This window comes from Nipponia nippon, unplaced genomic scaffold (assembly GCF_047370975.1).
Source record: "Nipponia nippon isolate SJK-2023a ecotype South Korea unplaced genomic scaffold, ASM4737097v1 scaffold_13, whole genome shotgun sequence".
In the NCBI taxonomy this organism is placed as follows: Eukaryota; Metazoa; Chordata; class Aves; order Pelecaniformes; family Threskiornithidae; genus Nipponia; species Nipponia nippon.
Window position 1 is genome coordinate 11,496,529 of NW_028262324.1, and position 22,085 is coordinate 11,518,613.

Sequence of the window (22,085 nt, forward strand, 5' to 3'; positions counted from 1 at the left end):
TTCATCTCACATTTTATGACCTCTATAGGACATGCAAATATTTATTAATGTTCTAGAAGGGTCTAAGGAGTTTACAAATCTAAAGCACGTTCAAGGTGACAACTCTCTTTTAAAAATAAAGAAAAAAAGGCAAGCCAAAAAAAACCTCATTATTTTTAAAATCAGTTTCATAATTATTTTTATTCATTATTTGAGATTGATTATTGTTTCCTTATAAAGTACCTTCATTACTTCCTCCCTGACAAAATTACTTTAAAGTAGTTATTTCCACTTGAGGTTTTGGTGGATTTCCTGATCAGGGGTTCACGCTTAGGCTTTTGTAGCTCTGTTACAATACTACCATTGCAAGTTATTTTAGGAAAGATTTATGTTCCAGCTAAAACCATGATAAATAAATTTAAAAGCAGAAATATAGACATTTTTATACAGACCTATCTAGTTTGATAAAATGTACAAATTTGGTCAGATTCACTCCAACAGCGGCCCTTTAAACTCTGATTTACAGGGTCAATTAATAAGCTGAAACAGCAGCTCATTGGATTTTCAGAGGCAGCAGCCTTAGCCTGATAGCAGGACAGTACTGGGCTTAGACACAAACGTCTCCCAAAAACCTCTCCCGCCTGACGTGACGCTGGCTGTGGGCATTGCATCCCACTCGGACATCGCATTCGTGATTGGCACCCATGGGTGCAAGTGCCGCTGGCTCACGGGTTTGCTCTGCGGGGTGAACCATGCCAGTCCTGCCCTAAACGAACAACCCCGGCACGCTCTGCGCTTGCCTCTGCCAATGGTTTGCTGCATCTTGATATTAAGCCAAGGATTTGCACCTAGGCTGGACGCAGGCACGGTCTGATGGGCCGCTCCTAGACTGGGAGGGGGTGCTAAGGTCTAACCCACCTCCAGGGAGCGGGTGGCCCGCATCAGACCCAGCCTTGAGCTACCTCTCCTCAGTAATGGCACTATTAATCAGGCCGATGAGCTTAAGACCAGACTCCTTTGAATCATTCTCACCTGATCAGCAGGGGATCCCACACCCGCATTTCTCACCCCATCACCTGTGCTGGTGGGGAGGAACCATGAGCCTCATTTGCCAGATAATGAGTTGAAGCACAGACAGGCTGAAAGCAGGGTAACCTGTAGCAGGCTGTCCTTGGTGTAGGGGGCTTGCAACCCCAAAAGCAGGACCTGTCTCCATCTCAACTTTACAAAGTATCAACTTGCAAAAGGCCTTCTGGCTTATTTTCCTTTTGTGCCAAGAGGGGACCAGAGCCTGGAAAGAGCCACAGAAGAGGACAGACGCTGCATCTGCCTGCTGAGATCCCGTGTGGCAGAAAACCTTGGAGCCACTGCTGAGAGCTGAGGCGCTGGGTAAGAGCTGTCAGTGCCGGCACGGCTATCCAAGGACAGCAGCCTGTGCTGAAGGGGGTGCAGGATGGGACCCCCAAACAGCCTGGTGCACCAAGCAGGGTGCAGCGTTTCTGTGGCAGTCCCTGCTGGCCCATCCACCACTGCCACGTGAAAGCAGCAATTCAGCGGACACAGCCACGGCTGCAAGCATCACCCAAGAGTAAGTCTGTGCCCCTGGAGCAGCCCTCGAAGCCCTGTGAGCACAGGACTTTCCTGCCTCCCTGGGAAGCACTGCCCAGCTGCACGGGACCACCAAAGCCAATAAAGCCATTAATAGGGACACATGTCACCGCCTGGCTAAGGCGTGAGCAATTCACACCTCATTCAGGCTTTAAAGTCTGAATGCACCCACAGTTGGTCAGACTCCCCTTCAGCCTGCAAGGCAAGCTAGTAAAGGGGCAATTCCCCGTGGTTTGGGGGCTTTCTTCCACTGAGTTTTCCAGGCTAGGCTGAACTTAGGCTATCTCAAAGCCCTCAGGCTAAAGCGGGTGTTTGGCGTGAGTCTTGGGGTAGGAGGGCAACGGCACGCTGGCATGTCGGATGGGAAGGTGTACCAAGAGCCTCTGCTGAATTTTCAGCTTTTGCCACCGACTTGAGCAAAGTTTTTAAAGGCTCTGTTTCAAAAGTGCTCTCGGGTTTAGCAGGGGCAGTCTCTGGGATACGTCTGGCCTGGCGCTTGGAGTGATGAGTATCAGAGCTCCTGTGGATTTTGGGATAGGTTTAGGCTGCTCAGATCTCCTGGAGTTGGGCCCAGCATTCTTCACGTGGCAGAACTCCAGAAATGGAAGCACTCCAAGTGAGCAGTTTCTTTCCCAAAATGGGGATTCTTCTTTCCTTTGGATGGAAAACCCTACAGACAGGGGAAATATTATCTCATTGTACTGTGAAGGAGAACCATTTATTAACTGTGGGTACCAAATTTAACTCTACGTATTTTTTTAATAGCAGTTCTGATATGAATAGAAGTGTTTGGACCCTTTCCTTGCAATGTCAGGAATCTGTATCACAGAATTATGCTACTATGTGAGAAATAGCAACTGAAATCAGCTGCAGGAGAAAAAAAGTGAAACCAGCTAGCCGAAATTCATTCCAGGGGCACAGATTATATGAAATAGCTCCTTATCTCAGTTATATTTGCAACACGTTAACGCCCAAAAAGAGCCATCCTATTGCCTCCTACATTTGCCACGTCATGCAAGGGTGCCTTTTCTCCCCTACTCTGGGGCTCCTGAAGCGCCCACGCTCTGCTGCTGGGAGCCCAGGCCATGAGGTAAGCTCCAAATACAAGGCTCTGCTCTACACAGTAAAACTGGGAGGATAGGCTGAAGCAAGGTGCTGCTGATGGGTTTCCCGTTGCTTTCTCAAACAGGAGAGTTGCTTTTATTTGCTAGGAGCAAGGAGGCAATGTGGCATAATGGAATATATATGCCCGACTGCATTCAGCATTAGGCAATGGTCATACAGCAGCCACAAGCCATCACAGCAGGTGTATATGGGTTTGTGTATGTTAGCTGGCTCCATGAGAAAATCCAGTTACATACTCTTCAGATTATGATTCAAATGTTCCTCTTTCCATTATACCAACCTTTCTACCATTGCTGGCTCCCTTAACCACGGTAAATGAGGACATAATAAAGTTCAAGTGATAACAGCTATTGTTTTCTAACTAATAATTTCCCAGGACTTCTGCAAGCTTCTCCTGTCCCAGGTGAAACTCGGTAATTAAGACTGACCTTTGAAAGCTCCCACTTACAATGGTATCTGCTGGTTCTGCTTAATTTGCTCCCGTCTAACACATAAAACTGTGAATAATTGCTACAGTTTATTAAAGTGGAAAATAAAGAGCTTTCAAAGCACTGGCATCACTTAGTTTCAATACATTCGACAGTACATAATGGGTATGAGTGTTTTGAGCAGGTTATCCTAATGAAAAATGAGAGTCGCATATCTGACGTCCTATTTTGTACAAGTGTCACTTTGTTGTAGTGACAGCAGGTTTGCAGGATTACCCTGATCTGCAATCCTGCACATCAGGCAGGTCTCTCTGGCTGTGAAAAATCGTAGACTAGCAATGTAAGTGTCCAAACCATAGCTTTTACAAATGAGCTAAGACTCAAAAATCATGACAGGCTTTTAAAAATGACATTTTTCGGGTTTAAATCTGTTTTGTAACTGGTCTTTTGTTACCTCTTCATTAGCAGAATGCGCTTGTTTCCTATTCAGAAGCCTTTTTTTTAATATATTTTTTTTTTTCCTAAAACATAAGTACTAGAAACTTGCTGCTGCCTCTAGCAAAAGCAGAGATTCTTATGAAATAACATCAAGGAAAACAAAACAAGTGAACTTGAATACGTGGGGCTGCTAATAAAATTGGATGAGTTGGCAATGTCGTGTGCTTCCTCCTGCCCTCTGAAAGAGGGTCAAAGACCTGAACTTTTGATATTGTAATAAAAAATTTCAATATATGGATGTATTTAATTACCAAATCTGTTTCACTTGCAAATGCATCATATAATAAAGATGAATATAGAAGAGAATTAAGTGAAGGAACACAATGTAGATGGCTTCACATGAAGCTAAAAGCAAGGCAATGGCTTGGAAAGAGGGCTATGGAGGGTTTGGGGGTTTGGATGTATAGGTTCCATGTCCTGTGTTGGTCCCACAGCCTCACTTTTGTATTTGCCTTCAGCTTCTTAGGCCTGGGACAGCACAGCCTTGTTTTGGCCTGGGCACCATGACCCCATGGTGCGCGTGCTGGCTGCGATGCCCAGGGAAGGCAGGAGTTCTGCTTTTGCTGCACGGAGCACTGGCCAACCTTTGGGGTCACCTTTGACAAAGCCTTTGCAGAGCCCCCTGAGAGCCACTGGCCCAGCTGCTGCATGAGGCAGGCAGGGCTGTGGAAGCTGTTGCCCTCCTGAACTCTCTGCTCCAGCATCCAGAAAGCAGCAGTGCAGAAGTGGAGGCTGAAGCCACGCTGCACACAGGGCAGCCACAAGCCTGCTCTGGCAAGGGCATTTCCTGCATTTACAGATCTCATCCATGCACAGGAACAGGGACTCAAGCTGGAGCAAGGTGTAGGATCCCATCCTGACACAGGACCACGAGGCTGGTCAGGAAAAAGGCACCCACTTCCCTCTCCCAAAACAGGCACCCTGAGCACAGCAAGAAGTCTCCAGTACACCAAATAAATCTCACAATTCACCAGGATCAAGAATTGGAGGGTTTCCTACAGGTTTTATATCCAGGACGATTTATGATTTAATTTAAACACGTAGTTTCCAGCCGTTTCTTTTTGCAAGCAATCACCTAGGCTACATTAACCTGATGGTGATGTACTGCAGTCCCGGGGAGCCCTAGAGAGACAAAGGGAGACAACAGCACTCAGAGGTGTGAACTTCCCCCATTTATCTTGATGGGGTGTGCACAGCCTTGCCAGGGGAAGCAGGTCCAAGCATGTTAACCACTTCACTGCCAGCCTCTGCCCTTGGAAGGGCTGGTTGTACAGCAGCGTGTCCTGTAGGGCCTTTCCCTTCCTTGGGTAGAGCCTCCCCAGCAAGAAAGGATGCAAGTTTGGAAGGGAATGAGGGAGGTGCAGACTCCCAGGAGTGTGATGGGGCAGGTTATAGGTTTGGACGGGGACCCGTGAGATCAGATGGGTTTTTTATCATACAGCTTGTTGCAACAGATGTGGCCGCACAGGTGGTTACAGTTTAATATGCTTTTGAACAAGTTATGTATCTCCCTGCCTCTGGGGATTTAACAGTGGAGCACAGGCTCCTTGCAGGCTCCACTCAGACTCCAAGCTAACCCTACGGGAGAGCACAGACAAAATATGGAGGATGGGAAGTGATCCTTGGGAGATGCTTCTGCCTGGTTTAGGTATGGGTGTCTCAGACAGAGATTTCCTCCATCATATGAGTGGTATTTCACAGCAGTGGCACAAGGTTTTGCTTGTCGCACTGCTGCCGTGGGTCTTTATTAGGACCTGAGCTAACAAACTGGGCAGCTCCTTTTGCATTCAGAGCGCTCCTATCTGGCTGTCAGCAGCCTCTTGCAGACAACGCACCACCGAGCCTCTCATGTGCCAGTTTGGAGGCTCTGTTTTGCAACCAGACGTGCGCTTGCAAATGCCTGTGAAGATGGCAGCTGCTAGAAGAGGTAGTGATCCTTTCCTCTGAACAGGGCTGGCTGCAGCTGCAGCATGGTGGGGGTTGCAGCCGGTGCCTCTCTTGTGGCAGCACACAGCCACCTGAGCAAGGCTTCTTGGGGAGACAGAGATACCTAAGATTTAAAGTGAAATTGCTGCTTCAAAGAAAGGGCTTTTAGGAATCTCTGGTGCACAAAGCTGGAGGTGCCAGACTGCTCCCAGGCTGTCCTGCATCGGCGGACACAGCCTCTACACCCCCGGATGGCAGCGAGGAGGGGCTCAAACCCAGAGCAAAGCCCCCTTTCATCTCATTCTTGTGAGCTGGGGGCAAACACCTCTTCCAACAGGAGAGGTGTTTGAAACAGCCTTTTTATTGTTTATATTTAAAAATCTAACAGTTTGCATAATAAACAGCTCTAGAGCCAGAAATATTTGCCTGCTCTCAGTAAAAAAAGGAAGTCCTCAGATCCTCTTCTGAAGACTGTAAGAAAGCGACAGAGTTTTCCCTTTACAGGATATAAATATGCAGTGCAAATAGGTGGCTGCTGTCGCTGCTTACATTTTGATGTATCTCTTCAGATAGCCTGGCAGCGCCAGATTATTTTAGTGTCAAATCAAAGCTCTGGTTGTGTAAAGAAGCTGAGGAAAGGTACAGTCTGTGTTGCAGCACAGGCTGGAAGCTCCAAGCAGAAGACTGGAGGCAGTCCTGTGAGACATGTACCAGCCATGCATACTAAACCTGCCATTTAGTACACCGAAAAGAAAACCCCCTTAGTAAAGCTGCTGCAGAACAGACATAAATGTCTTCAGATTTGCGTTGGGGCAGGGGGGGTGTTTTTCTAGGGAGCTACATGATTCATCCTCACATTAGCTAAAAGAAAATAAAGCTTTTGTTTCCTTTTTACCCTCTGTTTCCTCGTGAGAGAAAAAAATTAAAGGGCCTGTTTACACTGGAAGAAAAATCTTGCTGCCTGATCCCTTTTTAAAGCAGAAAGCTCTTATTTGCAATGCACCATTGCTGTCCTTGACTTTAACAAGTCAAGTCAGCCCAAACCTGCCTGATCTGCGTCCGTCCTTAGCATCACACTTACGTGGATGCAGGGCAGTTGTACAGTGCCTAGCACAATGTAGTCTCTGCCTGGTTACTGCGGCCTCTGCGTTTCAGCCCGATGCAGTCACGTAGGCAGACTAGTTAATGAGAGGTCAGTCACACGCTTGGGCTCTTTGCAGGACAGATGCACGCACCAAGCTCGGCTCCTTTCCTGCCAAAGGGAACTGACAGCTGCATCATTTTGAAATGCTCAAAATCAAACCGCACATCAGGCCGTTTGTGCTTACATAGGTTCTGTAGGGGCGTAATTCAGCCAAGCTTGCAGAGTTCCTCCTGCGGAGAGCCGGCGCAGGAGGAAGGCCCGCCAGGCCCCAAGCCCACCAGCAGCCCTTCTGGAGGGAAGACGCAGCCCAGGTGGAGTCGCCCAGCCTGGACACCACCGTCCGTGCTTCCACGCACCGCAGCCCTGCCTGGCATTGACCAGGATGCCATAAGCGTGGCCATAACCTGTTCCCGGGTGCCGTGAGGAGACGTCCAGCCCCGGGTGACGGTTAAACCCTGCCTGGGGGTGAGGGGCAGGCCTGCCAGGCCGCGGCCAAGCCCAGGGCACGGCCCGCAGGCCCCCAAGGAAGTCCAGCAGCCCGTTCCTTTAGCAGGGGCTGTGGGGCCTCGCAGGGCGCTCACGATGTAGCCGTGCCGGTTACCGGGGGCTGCGGGGGACGCGCAGCCCGCACTGCTGCCCGCGCCGCCGCCGGCCGCCGCCATGCTCCCCTGACAGGGCGGGGGCGGGGCCTGCGGGGCGAGGCTTGGTATGCAAATACAGCCGGCGGCCTGCGGGGTGGGCCGCGGCGCATGCGCACTGCGCGCACGGCGGGGCAGGGGTTCTTACACAATGCGCCGGGTGGGAAGGGGGGCGGCGGGGCGGGGCCGAGAATGCAAATGAGGGCCGGCTCTTGCTGCGCGATTGGAGAAGAGGGAGGAAGAGGCGGGACCGGATATGTAAAAGACGAGCCGGCGCAGAGCGCGCAGGTCCGGTGCCTTCGGAGGGAGCGCACGGGGGGGCGGGGTCCGTATGCAAATCCCGCCGGCTCGCGCGCGCGAGGGGGCGGGGCTCGGATGCAAATCAGCGACCTGCCGTTTCCCCAACGTCCTGCCCGGCCCCGCCTTGGCCCCGCCCCGCCGGTGCGGGCGTGGCGCCTGCGCAGTGCGCCGAAACCAGGACTTAGTCTGTTACACAACCGCGCTGCGGCCAGGGGCTGCGCTCTCCCTCGCGTCCAGGCTCCGCGCGTCCCCGGCGGCGCGGCTCGGCTCGGCTCGGCTCGGCTCGGCTCGGCTCGGCTCGGCTCGGCTGTCCTCTCCTCTCCTCTCCTCTCCTCTCCTCCTGCTCCGCTCCCTCAGGCCTCCCGCGCCCTCCGGCATGAGCGGGGACCAGCTGCACAACGATTCCCAGGTGAGCGCCCCTTCACCGCCCGCGGGGACCCGCTCCCGGGGGACCCCGGCTCCTCGCTGCCGAGGCCGCGGGGTCCTTACTTCCCCCTCAGGGTCGGCCCTGGGGGCCCGGCTGGGCCCTCCCCCTCCGCTTTAACCTCAGTGAGGGGAGACGTGCCCTGCTCCTGCCCCCCGCCTGCCACCGCTCGGGGCAGCCCACGCGTCTGGGGAGAGCCCTGTCAACCCGGCCTGTCCCCCCCGCGCCCTGCTGGGCGCCCCATCCACCGAGCCCCCCCCCCCCTCCCGCCCCGGGACCCGCTTCTGCCCAGATGGGGGGCGGTGGTGGGGAGAGGGGCCTCGTCTGTGACCCCCTGCCTGGGAGAAGGGGAGGGGGGCGGCTGGCCGCCTTCCCTGGCTCGATCCCCTCTGGGGGGGAGGGGGTCACCCTAGGAGCTGTGAGGGTGCCGGGGGACGGTTCACCCTGACCGCCCGCCACGGAGAGCACTCTCTGCATCGCGCTGGTCGTTTCTCATTTGATATTTAATTTCCCTAAAAATGAGAACGAAGGAAAGGGGGGAAGAATCCAGCCCCCCCCCCCCCCCCCCAAAAAAAAAAAATCCCCCGGCGGGACGGCGTTTTTCACGGTCTCTCCCTGTCTCCTCTCCCCGCAGATCGAGGCGGATTTCCGAGCGAACGGTGAGTGTGGCCCCGGCGCGCCCCTCGCCTCGCCGCGCCGGCCGCGCACAGACATGGCGTCCCAGAGACTAAGTCCCGGCTCCGCGCTCACCGGCCCCATTGTTCCCATCGAGCTGCCAAAAGCCCCCCTTTCCCGGCGGCCTCGGCCCCCCCCGGCCCCCGCTTCCCCTAGTGGGGGCACCGGAGGCCCCCGATCCGAGCCCATCGGCTCTCCCGGGGTCCCCTTTGGGCCCCGATTCCTCCCTGGAAAGTCGCCTTGTCGACGGTCGGGACTTAGTCTCTGCGCCATTTTCTTTTTCTCCTCTCTTCTGTGTGGCTTTCTCTCCTTCTCCTCCTCCCCGAGCTGCCGGAGAGGAGCCTTCTACAGAGGCACCGGGCGGCGATCCCCGGCCCCCAGCCCTTTCTTAACGGAGGGGAAAGCAAAGTTTTTAAGTAAAATAAATCCCCAAGCCGTTTTTTATCGCAGCTTCCCTCCCCCCGCTGCTCCCCGTCTCTGTTCCTTTCAGGGAATCCCTCCCTTCCCCTAAAATGAAAGGTGATTGCAACATGTTGCTCTTTAAAAGAATCTGCTGCATCCATTTTAAGATCAGTCTTATTTCTTTCCTTGCTATTTAATTGATGTAACTTTACCTTGTTGGGTGGGGCTTTTTAATTAAAATAAAAGCCCACATTAAAAAAAAAAAAAAAACCGAAACCAACAGTGTAGACAATTCCAGAAAGGTAGACAGCATCACTTCAGAAAGTCTGCAAGCTAACTGTTCATTTTGTTCAGAAACATTATAGGAGTCCTGTAGTTTTATATATATGTATATATTTATATATGAATATAATACACTTATATGTCTATATATGTTTATATTCATATATATATATACACACACATATAATATTATCTTTTCTAATCAGTCTGATGGCTGCTAACTTTTTCTGATTGCTTATTCATTTTTCTAGGAAGCAAGTTAATTGCAATCCCCCCCCCCCCCCCCCCCCCCCCCAGGTACCAACTTGAAGGGCTTAAGCAGGGTGGAGGGAAGTTGAGGACCTACAGCCTACCTTTGTGTGTATGTGTTATTGTCACCGTTTGGGGTGCATAAGGAACTCTGAGCTGTCCTCTGACTGGTGAGGTGGTAGAGGGCAAAAAAATGGTTGAAGATATCTGCTTGACATATACTGATTTTTAGCATGCTTTTCTGGATGATGTCCATGTGCCTGGTTGCTTTGTAGGCTACTGCGTGTAAATATTTACAAATCTACCTTTGTGTACACCTTTCTTTCTGTCAGTTCATTGAAATGTTGTTATCCGTGTGCAATAGGAGCAGGCTGTAGTGAATATGCAGTTTTTGAAGTTTTATTTCCATTCTGAATCTATAGTAGGGCTCTATGAATAATTCTTAACAGAAAAAAGGGTGCAGTGGATTTCCCAAGAAGTGCAGGAGTAACTCTCGAAGCAACTTAAATATAAGCATGTATTTGAATACTTTGTAGCCTTCTTACGCTGGGAAATATTTACTTAAGGATCATCTTCATTTAGGGAAAAGTACTCCCTGGTAAGCTTCAGTTATGTACTGATTTACATAGGGGAAATGATGCATATTTGACCTTTCCACTCCAGCTTCCAGTGGACCTCTTAGAGGGATTTTTGTCCTCTATTGTGGCCATGTGCTGTTTTGTTCTTTTAAGAGTTTTAGGCATACAGCACTTAAAACTCATCCAGTTTTTATTTCTACATTGTATTGGAGGAATTTGATACAGAAATTCAAAGTAAGACACCTTGATGGAAAAAACGAATTCCTGGTAAATCAAGCATACCTAATAAATCCATACCAGCGTAGGTATCGGCACCTTTTTCCTCCTGTTGTAATTATTTTATGGCAGTCGTGTAACATCATTGTGACTGATCAGACGCCCCTAAAACCCAAAATCCTTTTCAGTGCTGAAAGGTGCGTGTAACCCTGTTAGCCTCGTTAAGGGAATAATGTGGAATAGACACTGTCCTCTCTGACCTTGCGACCACGACTGATCTTGCTGAAAACCTGTCCCCTCTGCTTGCTCCGAGCCTTGTTTCCTTTACACAGGAGTTCTTTGCGCTTCTGTGTCAGGAATTGTCACGCGCGGATCTGACAACAGCGGTTCTCATTTAGGCGTAGCGGTGAGGCTCTAGCTCTTATATTCTTGTTTTGATCCTATTTAGTGGCAAAGATTAGGAGTGGGTGGTAGGAATCTCAAGTACTTTTTTTTTCCCCCCCAGATGTTTAGAATTGGTTTGTACTTTGATTATTGTTAGGCAGCGCTTAACAGTAGAGCCGAAGCCTCCTTTTACGCTGCCTTTCCTCTTTACATTTGGAGGAAGGGAAGTTTATCTGGGGGCTGGTACTGACTCATTCTAAATATTGAACATACCAGCAGTAAACATTTTTGTTAATAAAGAATGTTTTGGGTGACTTCTGGATAGTGTATCAGTAATAGAGCAGCTTAAGCACTTTGAAGTTGCTAATGTTCGTATCTAGGTCAATGGACATACTACCTGCGGTGGTGATCGCACCGGTTGTTGCTGCTGAAGTACTGTGGGTGGAGGTGGATCTGCTGGCCCATTACAGGTCACCAAGGAGCTCCCTGGTTGTAGCCAAGAACTTGGATCTGATTACACACCCCTTTCATTGATAGCAGGGTAGTGTTAGGTATGAGAGAGGATGCCAGCAGTAAGTATGTCTTCCTGGCTATTTCTTGTCATTAAATAGCCAGATGACTCCAAGCAAGAGCGTCCTGGGCAAATTCCAACTTGGGTAATTGCATTCCGTCTCAATATCCAGATTCTCCCTCTTGTTTAATTTGGCCATAGTGGGTATTTTTTTCACCTTAACTGTATTTTTAGTATCAGTATGCACTGCAAAGAATTTTCCATGTTCAGTCCTAGCAGTGCCTGTTTGCAAACCATCCTGAGAACAATATTGTGCTGAAACAGCAAGCCTTTCTTGCAAGTAACGCCCGTGCAGTCTTCAGCATTGTAGAAGGGAAATGGTAGTCTAAAACTGTCATTTCCAAGTACAGCTTGGTCATTGAAAACAACCCCTTCTTCACAGATGTGAATGTTGAGTTACAACTGTGTGTTCAGAGAGGGAATTGTTCTGATTTTTTTTTCTCGCTTGGTAAAATTGCAGATCACTTCAGATGCAAAATCTGTTTAGATTCTATTGAATTTTGCCTTTAAGAGTTTTGTTATTAGGGCTGAACATAACAATCTCTTACTACTGAGGACAGTGTTGAGACTAAAAGCAATTTATCTTGACTTTCAGTTCTCCCATTGTGTTTGCAGAGTGCAGTAGATAAAAATTACTTTTGTTTGCAAAATAAGCAAATTGCGTTCCAAAGCTACTAAATTCCACTAACTGCTGTTAGTGTCTTGGCTGTTCATCAGCCTGTGATCAGAACTTGTGTAAAATCGGGAACTGTGCTGTGTAGAAAGCGAAGACATCACCCTAAGCGGTGGTTTTTCCTCTGGTTGACTTGACCAGTAATGTTAAAATGCAATTTGAGGCCGGTATCACTGTAGTAACCATTACAGTATATTAACAGGAGTCAAGTGTAGGTTTGATTGTCCAGCGTTACAGAGATGGCTTCTGGAAGTCAAATGTGCTTGAAGGAAGGGCTTGCTTTAACAGTGAATTTTTTTGGGGGGGGGAAGAAGCTCTTGCTGGTACAGCATCTTATCAGAAGCTGGCAGTTTTTTTATGTTGGCCTGAGCACTCATATGGCACCTCTGTATATATATCAGGGTGGAGATATGAAAGGGAATGAGCAAGAGGGCAATTTAAATTAAATAGCAAGAGTGCTGAACAAATTAAGTTACAAGTTAAGGAATTTCAGCACATTGTGTTTTACATTAAATTCATGTTTCATGTGTGATAGAGCTGCATGCACAAAAGGTGAGGGTGATTTAAATGCTAACAAACTGAAAAGCACCATAACTAGAGATCCTTAAGATTTTTCAATGGTTGTGAAACAGTCCGCTGGTGACCGGATTTGTTCTTCCTCGCTGCTGTTGCTTTGTTGGTGCCTTCTGGATGGGTGAGAGTGTTTTGAAGGAGGACATAGGGCTTTGTACCTTAGCGCTGCTGTTAGAGCCACTGTACTAAACAAACTTCATGAAGTTAGGAAGCTTGAAGGTAAACTCTTGTGCCCTATCTGTGCCTTGGGCACCTCAGGGCGAAACTGTCTTCTAAGTTCCCTGGGAGCATGTCCTCGCCAATGCGTTTAAATGTCAAATGTTTGGCAAGGGATCCAAAATACAAAAGGTAGTTAATGGTATTTACATGCAGATTGATATCTCCACTGAAAATTTCCTTTCCCTTTTCTGTGATACGTGGAGATGTGAATCCTGAAGAATGTGACTTGTTCCTTCCAACACAAGCCTTGAGTCACTCCCTGCCTTCACTTCCAGGCTGCGGTGCTGGGGTGCTGGCTGATGAGCGTGCATTGTAAGAAGTGCTGCCCACAGCCTCAGAACAATACTTGGGGTAGTTTTAAGTCTGAAACCACTTAGCTTTTTTATTTTAGGAGTAGTTAACGTCAGGCGCCGATCTCTGCAAAATTTCTGAATTTTGTTTTAGCACTGATTTTCAATATGTTCACAGCAACCTATTGCAGGACTTGTAGAATACAACAGCGTAGCTTTACTATAGGAATCTTCACATCGTTACAAGTGAGGGTACTGTGGAGCAAATTGATCATTTATGACACTTCTCAGAAATGTAAATCGATGTATTGTTGGTACACTGCTCTTAAATACCATGTGCAACATAAGTTGTTTGCATCTATTTTCCCAGCAGTAGCCTCAGAAGGGCTTTGCTAAAGACCTTGAGGTCTGTTGTGTTAATTGTTCTGACACATTCAGCATTCAGGTTAAAACTTAATGCGTGTCTTGTGGGAGTGGGGAGTTGAATGCATTTCTGCTAGCTGCGGCCAACTTTTGTTTTTGTTAAAACTCAGCAGAATTACCTAAATGTGCTGGAAGATGTGTTTTGGGGGGTTAATGGCCTGTGTGCTTCCTACTTCTAGCAGATTTTCTTAAGATGTTTTTCCTTTTAGTACAGTGTTAAGCAATATCTGTTATTAACATGCTATCAGGGCTACTTTGTTTACTTTGTAAAACATGAAAAAATTTTAACAAGGGGACCAATGTAGAAGTATGGTTTTTTACATGGCTTCACATAAATTAGGCACACAGCTCATAAATGTGATTGAACACAAATTCAGATTTAATTTCATTTACAACTGTGACTTCAGATATTTATTGGATAGTTCATTGAATTTCAACCTCCTGAGTTGCGCTGTCAGCAGAAACTGCAATAATATGTAATTATAGCAAGTACTTAACATCTCATTGACTCAAATCCCTCTGTTAATGATTTCACTGGATTCCTGTTAAAGTAATACCTGCTGAAATAGCACAAGCCACTGCCCTATTAGAGAGAAGCTCCAGGTCAGATTCTTACTGGTGTTGTAAATTGCTGTAGTTCCGCTAAAATCAGCGGAGCTCTGACAGTGTATCTGCTTTTCTGTTATTGGACTGCAGGGATGGGCTTTAATGACACAGTGACTATTTAAGAAAAGGACAATTTAACATAAGAAATCAGTGCAGATTTCTTTTTCTGTGGCTTATCAAGATGGGATAGTTTATCTTTCAAGTCTGCTTGAGCTGGTTGTGCTAATATAATTTCTCGTATCCTTGTAAGACATGCAGTCATTCAGGAATATTTATTGGCTTATTAAATTGAATTGCCTTTGCAGCTGCTAGTTTTATGGGAGCAGCCCCAAGTTTTATAGAAAACCTCACACTCCAAAGCATGGGAGCAAAATGCTATTTAGCATTATGTATTCCGCTCCTGCCTGCAGTTTTGAAGGACTGTGTTTTAGGTTTCCAAATCTGAGAGATGATATTTGTTGTAGAAATAGCTGTGTATCACCTTGCTTTTCTGGGGCTGTTTCATTTGACTGAGACAGCAGCGTATGACGAATATGCCCAGCCATACCTTCTCCCTGCATGACTCTCCGTTCCGAGCTGTTTAGCACTGTCAGCGTTTAAATATGTATCATCATTAGATTTCAAAACGCTTCCTCCCGTTAAGAGAACAGGAGAAGGGTATGGACGTGTTCTTATTTCAGCAGTGAGTTTGCTGCCGACCTGTTCTTCTGAAAGAACAGCTAGAAAACCAGTTAAAAAACCCAGTTCTTGGCTACAGTAGGATTATTCCTTTTAAACAGTATTCCCAGTTACTGCTGTCCGTACTCTGCCATTAACTGTCTGCTCTCGGGAGCTTCGCTGCCTGTCACTGGTGAACACTGGAGTTAATACAGTGTTGAAGAGCTGTTCTGGGCAGAGCAGAGAGAGCCTTTGCTACTGCAGGCTCCTGCTATTTACTAGTTCAGCTGAACAAGTTGTAATAGTGGTTTCCTGGTGTGTATGAGACTACAGTATTTTTAGCACAGCATTTGTTCAAAATGTCCTGGCTGACATAAATACTAAACAGTTCCAGTGGATTTAATCAGATTTATAGTTAGAAGGATTTTAATCTTGAATGCTTGCTTTTTAAGCTAATGATCATAAAGAGTGAACTGCAGTAATATCTTCTGGTGTCGCAGTGAGAGGTAGGACATTTGGAAGGTGACATGAAAAGAAAGGGGTGAAGTTAATTTTGTATTCTTGTGACCCTGCAAGGTAGAAAGATCAGTAGAAAGCTGCTGTTGGCTTTAGAAACTTGAGCGTACATGCATGTTTTCAAGTTGAAATTTGGTTTGTAAATTTGATTTCTGTAGCTACTCACTCACCTGATGAACAAGTGAGAGCTCCAGACTTGAGAATCAAAGTGGAGAGTATGGAGCTGCAGTCGGCCTTCCTGAAACTTGTTCTTTTGTGACATCTAAGTAACTCAAATGATTCTTGGACTTCTTTGAGCTAAAAGTAGGATTTCGTTAAACCTCAGTCTGTGTTGTGGTCTCAGCAGGAGCGGTGATATGAAATACCGTTTTGCACCAGTCCTTGGCAACAAACAATATTCTGGGAGATCCTGCAGTGCAACTGGTGATCAGGCTCAATGCTTTTGGGGAAGTGGGAGACCTTGGCAATCAGTTCCCTATTAATAGCTAAGGATAGAGCTGGAGCCCTGTAATGAGGAAAGCTGAGTAGAAGAGGGACGGTGGTTCAAATAAGAATTGCCTCACAAATTTGCTAGAGTGTTACACAAAGTTCTAGTGATGTTTTTCCATCATCTCAAGGCCTGCTTGTCCGCTAGAATAACATACTTCGCGAAAAAGAAGGCATGGCCAGACAGTTCTTGTGAATACTACATTTGATACTGTTGCTTCACCTTGGGGAAGTTTCCTTTGTTCATAGCTGTTACTTAAATCTCAGTAGCTTCACTTGAAGATGGTCACAGTAGTAGTCAGCTTAGACAATTAACTTGTACTGACAGCTGCTGTGTATTTTGAAACTGCCAGTTCCCAACATGAAGGAGTCACAAGGATGGACAGCATTGAGCATACTTTATTCTTGTCTTGGAAATCTTTGGAGATGGGGGCTGGGAAATGTCTGAAATGCATATCTTGATGGGATGGGGGCAGTGCAGGCTCAAATATGGGAGGCATAGCAGGAAAGTTAGTGTAGGTGTTTGTCATTCAGCCTCAGCAGACAATACCTCATCAAGAAAAACAACCCGTGTCTCCACCCAAAGTACTTAAATCCCTTTTTAAGTTTGAAGACTATAACTTCTGCGATGATTGGAGGGTGAGGAAGGCACAGCGTCAGGCCATTGGGAAATTGTTTTATTGGAAGGCACCTGTCAGTCTTAGAGCCAAAAGTTGCTTCCCACAAAGCTTCTGATCAGTAGATCTGTTTGGATTCCTTATCGACATTTTTGACATGAATGTATTTGTTCATGTTCACAAGCTTACCATATGCTTTGTGCAGTTGTGAGCTGTGTGGGTGTGCATGTATGTATTTTTATCTTACACCTTCGTCAGAGAAGGGGTTTTTAAGGGAGTGTTATAAAGACAATGGCTTCCTTCTCTAGCAGTATTGCAGAGTGCCGAGCTTCATGGTGCCCACCGAAAGAGGAAGATTTGCTCCTTTATAATTCTGCCCAACATAAATGGTTGCCTGTTAAAGACAGATGGACATTCATGGAATTCAGTGCTGCAGCAGGGTGATTCTGCAGTTGGCTGTATCTTTCCATGACTGAAGAGAGATTGATTTCTGCCTCAGGAAAGCTTGGAGTGTACTTGTAGCTTCACAAAAATATTTTGATCGGTCTGTGTAACTCATCTTTGGCTAGGTCATATCTGTGTCCATTAAAGACATCTCCATGGTGAGGATATACTAGCTAAGTGTCTGTTATGTCTCATCAGCTGCGGTATACAGCTGACATAGTCTCTTATAGACACACAGTATTTAGCAGATAGTATGACTTTATTTGGAGGAGCAAGACTCTTACATTCTCAATGAAGGCATAGTTCCAATTCTTCAACACGTCCATCTTTCTCCCATAATGCTATTTTTCAATGATTTTATAAAAATAAGACCCTGGTGACTTTTACTACTTATTGCTCATTTTGAAATCCTAATCACTGATTTGCACAGTCGTACTAATTTCTGCAGCAAGCATCTGGGACCTCAGTAGTAGAGCATTTTGCTGTGTTAGGGAATAAATGATAGGAACAAATTAAATATGAGGTCTCGTGTTCGACATGGATAAGACTGCGTACAGCTTGTCCTGTCTGAAACCCACTGGGCTAATGCATGAGCACTGTTTGTCTGGCTGCTCTGGAATGAGTTTTACTAAATGCTTTGTCATTTCTGAAGTGTTGGGCTTACTCCACTACTCAGTGTATACTGCATGGGATTGGAAGTTGTCTTGTTTCCATCCAAATGTCTGTCAGTTTGGTGCAGCTAGAAGATGTGTGGCAGTGTCTAAATGGAATGATTTTAAGAATTTTTTAAAAATATTTTTAGACATTGACCAGAGGCGTGGTTTCATGGTAAAAAGTCAAGAAGATAATAGGAACGGAACAATACCCAAGTACAGATAGCTTTTTAATTTTTCCTGGCGTTTGTCACTTACTGTGATCTATTGCCTAACACTGTTTCTGACACATGAGAACATGAACTTGTAGAGTGTTATCCAGGACTTCTTTCTTCCTTTATTTGCCACTTTTCTTCTGTACACCTTCTCAGTTTGAATGACAGTGTGGTTTTTCTTTTGTTTTTCCTTTGGATATAGCATGGAATAGATGACCTGTGTTTTAGGGCCAGGGCAATGTACTTTAGTTGAACTTTTTATTGATGGCAACATATTACTGCTCAAGGCTTTTATATTCCAGTATTTGAACAACGGCCAGACTTGTAAAAACAGCTGCTCATCTTCCTCTGAGGTTGCAGTTTCTTGTTTTGGAGAGGTGGCCTAAAAAGACCTTTTAGAGGAGAGGGTGAGGGAAAAGTGGGCTCTCACCTTCTGTGTTTTTTTCCCTTTGAAATACGGTAAGTGTCTGTTGCAGAGTATTTGGAGATAGAGTTGAGAAACATGTAGTGGTCTCCTAACTGAAATACAGAGATTTCTGGAGTTAGGGTAGCACAACTAAGAGGCTGCTATTTTTGTTGTCTGCAAGCAGAGTTTTAGGAGGAGAAAAATACATGTGGCAGGGGACACCCTGTTACCTAGTCTGTGACATGAGATGGCTTGGACACCTGATAACCAGGTAGGAGGGCTGTCTTCCTTCATCTGCTCCGCAGTGGATGGAGTTCTTTCTGCCCTTAGGGGGATCAGTAGCTAACCTGGCAATTCTTACTCCAGCTTCTGGTTTTGTGTGGTGCTGTCTTGCCAGCTATCAGCATAGTCTGTATTACTTGGTGCTCTGGTCAGGCTATATGAAGGGTTGAATATGAAGAGAGACTCTTTTGAAGCTGACGGCAGAAAGCACTGGGGAGGGATGTTCTGTTACATATGGATGTTATGCCTGGCATTAAGGTCCTTTGTGCTGTACACTGTTATCCTGTCCTAAGGCTGTGCTGTTTAAATAGGCACCACAGTAGGAGAAGAGGGAGTACTATGCTCTTCTCAGAGGTGGAGAAACAAGAACAGAGTGGGAGTGATTTCTTCCAGCACAGAAATAGATATAAAGCTGTCTGGTTAGGACTAAGACTCAATTCCAACCTGGACTTTCATTTTCGATTTTTAATTCTCTCCCGAGCTGAGGACTGAGGTGGTTAGCAAAGGGCCGTACAAAAAAAAAAAAAAGGCAGCTTCTGCAGTTTTAGCATACGTTGTAATTTTTTCTTAAATACAGAACTCATCTTGGGAACTAAAGCCTGTATTTTTTTCTATGGTACTAAATTTTTTCACAAACACTTAAAATTTTGTGTGCTGGGTTTTGCAATTAGCAAAATCACTGGATTTACAGTAGGGAGATCCGTGGTTTGCTGCTCTGTGTGCAGGGTTCTGGTATCAAGTACTTTGCAGGTTAGCCTCTTGCACCATACATGCCACCTTGGTATGAGTGTCTCCTAACTGTGCCTTGAGCAATAGGAAGAGCATATTATGTCTTCTGCCAGTTTGTGAATGCTAGCAAGTGTGTGAGTAAGATGAATTATTGGAGAGATAAAACAGGTGGGGTGGGCAGGTACCAGTTTTAACTTGCCTAAGAAGGTACACTTACAAGTTAGACGAGCACTCTCCATTTTAATCAAGCCTTTTGGGAAACTGGAAGCAGGAGCTCTTTGGAGATCCATGTGAGGGTATGATTCATCGCAACACAAGCCGCATGTACAAAATGGAGGGATGGAGTAGTACTAGTGACGTACCCTGAGGTTTGTACTCCAGAGTTAATGACCACCAGATGGGGAATAAAAAGCTGCCTGCTCTTCTTTTGAGGACCGAGAATGTCATTGAGGCAGTTAAAATGTGCTGTATCTGTTGTAATGCGTCTTGTGCACAGGAAACCCCTTTATGTGTGGATCAGAGTAAGCTTTCCTTACTGGTGTTTCCCCTTGACACTTAGTTTTTAGCATTGGTTTTGACTGAAGATTAGGTTCCATCAGTTTGGTAACAGTGGACCTCAGGGATAAAGAGCAAAAAGTCTTGAGTGCTTTCTGGCAGAAAAAGTAAGGTGCAAGTTGTGTTCCAGTACACAAGTGTAAATTGCCAGATCTAGAGGCAGTAGGTTCATGTGACTACAAATACAATGCAAGAGATGAACTCTTAACAACAGTGACCTTGATTAACTTCTGCAGCGTTGCCCAGTCCTGGTGTAGGTGTCATTGTGATCCATCTTTTTAGTAAACAAACACTGGCGCAAATCAGAGTCAGGATATCAGTGCTGTTAATTCTGCTACTGGCGAGTTGTCATACTGGAGCTGTGTAGGTGTTTGGGTTACTTTGTGTTGCTCCAGCAGATTGGAACGTCTCTCTAGCTGTCCAGGATACCTTTGGACGTGATTGTGGATAACATGCATTTTTCAAGAGCCTTTTTAACTTTTGCTTTCTTATATCCTCCTGCGTTCTTCCTGCTCCAAAAGCAGGAAGCCTCTCGGAGGAGCTAGCATCTTGTCTGAGTCATAATATCATAGCTGTGTATGTCACCTGCACTTCATTAGGGAAGCATAAGCAAGCTGTCCTTGAAATACCTGTTTTTGTGAGTAGATACAGTCTTCTAATTTAAAATATGCTGCTCTCTGGAGTTTGGTAGCTGTCATAAACAATGTTTTTCTTTTATCCTCAAGTAGGCTTATTCAGCATCACTTGTATCTAAAGGAAGCTTCTTTCTAGGTTTTAGACTCTTCTAATTGTCTAGATACAAAGAGGAAAGTACAGCTTGGCACTTGATGCTCTACACTTGGCTTCTTTAGTTGTCAGCATGTGGTCCTGGGAGAGCCCAGCACAATGTAGTTTGGTTTGCCCCAGTCCATAGCTTGTGTTGCAGTGGTTGGAGACTGCAGCTAGCAAGAAACGGGCTATCCCAGTGATTTAATTCTTAAATTGAATCTTAGGCAAAAGTGCTTTATTTGATGAGTCCATCAGTTTCTTGTTTCATAAATGGAGGTGTAAAGCTGTCATTCTTCAGGCATTGCCTTCTGTGTCTAACATGTTTGCCCCTTGCCTCCTGCCCAGCCGTGTTGTTGAGGCTCTTGTCCAGTGATGCATAACCTTCAGTTTATGGTTTTGCTATCCATCACTGTCAAAGCGCGAGCTCATCTGTGTAGAGGAAAAAGTGAATTTATTGTTGAACCATAGCCTGAGTTAAAATATTCTGTCTTTCTCTGTTCGTGAGTAAGCCTCTCTTACAGCATTCATCCGGTACAATATTTGCCTCTTTCAGGAATCTGATAGATATTTTCCCCCCCCACAAGCTGCTGGTGCTGTCCTTCCACACCAACTGAATCTGGTCTGCGTGCAGTTCAGCAAACAGGTTACATTTGCTGTTGGCAGCAGGGATAGCTAGTTCAGAGGGCGGGTTGGATCTCCTAGGAACTGATCTGTGCTTGGGCTTTGCCCGTCGCTCATCAGTGTACTTGGTGAGAACGAGAGACAATACTAATGCCCTGGCCATGTTTCCAAAGGATTGGGAGGTTTACAAGGTCTTGGTGTACTGAAGCTAAAGTGTGTATTTTTAAATGGATTCCTTTATAGAGAATGAAGCTGTGGAGCATTGTTTTGTGAAATGAGTCCCCTGTAGCTGTATTTCACAAGAACATGAAACAGTGTTCAAAACAGATGTGAGCCTCATTTATTAATGACAGAATTAGTTTGTTTTTAATTTAAGTTTATGTGTTTTTTTTTCTCCCTTTTTGCAAATACCCCACCCATCCACCCAGGCATAGAAGCCTCTCGCTCAGACTCTAATCCAGCCTAAGAAACCTTAAATCCCAAAGGGAACTTGTTAGTGTGCAGTTCAAGGAGTCCTCTTTGCATAACATCACCGTGTTTGTGTTTTGGGAGGACCATTGAGCTGGGGAAAGGAACACTTCTCATTTTCGTTTTTATAGAGAAGTCCTAGGGAAGAAGTCTACTGACTCGTACATGGCAAATATTTACTTTTTGAATGGAGCTGAAATAAATACGCTTTTTTTTTTTTCCTAAGCCGAGTTTTTATAGAGTCTTTTTGTGTGTATTAACAGTTTGATCTTAGCAGAGCACTGGAATTAGTCTTTGGCAATTAGCTCTATAGGAGAACAGAGTCAAAGAAGCCCTCACTTTAGTTGTTTTTCCTCAATACTGAAAAATATTTAAAAATAAATTGTAGTATACGGACTACAAACAAGTATAATGGTGATTTTTATCATAGTTGTTCCAGAGACTGGAAAGGTAACTT

General features: G+C 46.0%; 1 protein-coding gene across 2 annotated transcripts in view; it reads left to right on the forward strand.

Annotated features, from left to right (window-relative positions):
- The first annotated feature begins 7,706 nt into the window (after window positions 1–7,706).
- TOP1 (DNA topoisomerase I) overlaps window positions 7,707–22,085 on the forward strand; it is a 69,544-nt gene continuing 55,165 nt past the window's right edge. Inside the window, exons 1-2 of one of the 2 annotated variants that reach the window (XM_087749810.1) lie at window positions 7,707–8,055; window positions 8,705–8,729. In XM_087749810.1, coding sequence (XP_087605936.1) covers window positions 7,722–8,055; window positions 8,705–8,729 — 359 coding nt within the window. In that variant the 5' untranslated portion in view covers window positions 7,707–7,721. The remainder of the gene's footprint in view (window positions 8,056–8,704; window positions 8,730–22,085) is intronic. The other variant, XM_087749812.1, reaches the window with a different exon arrangement.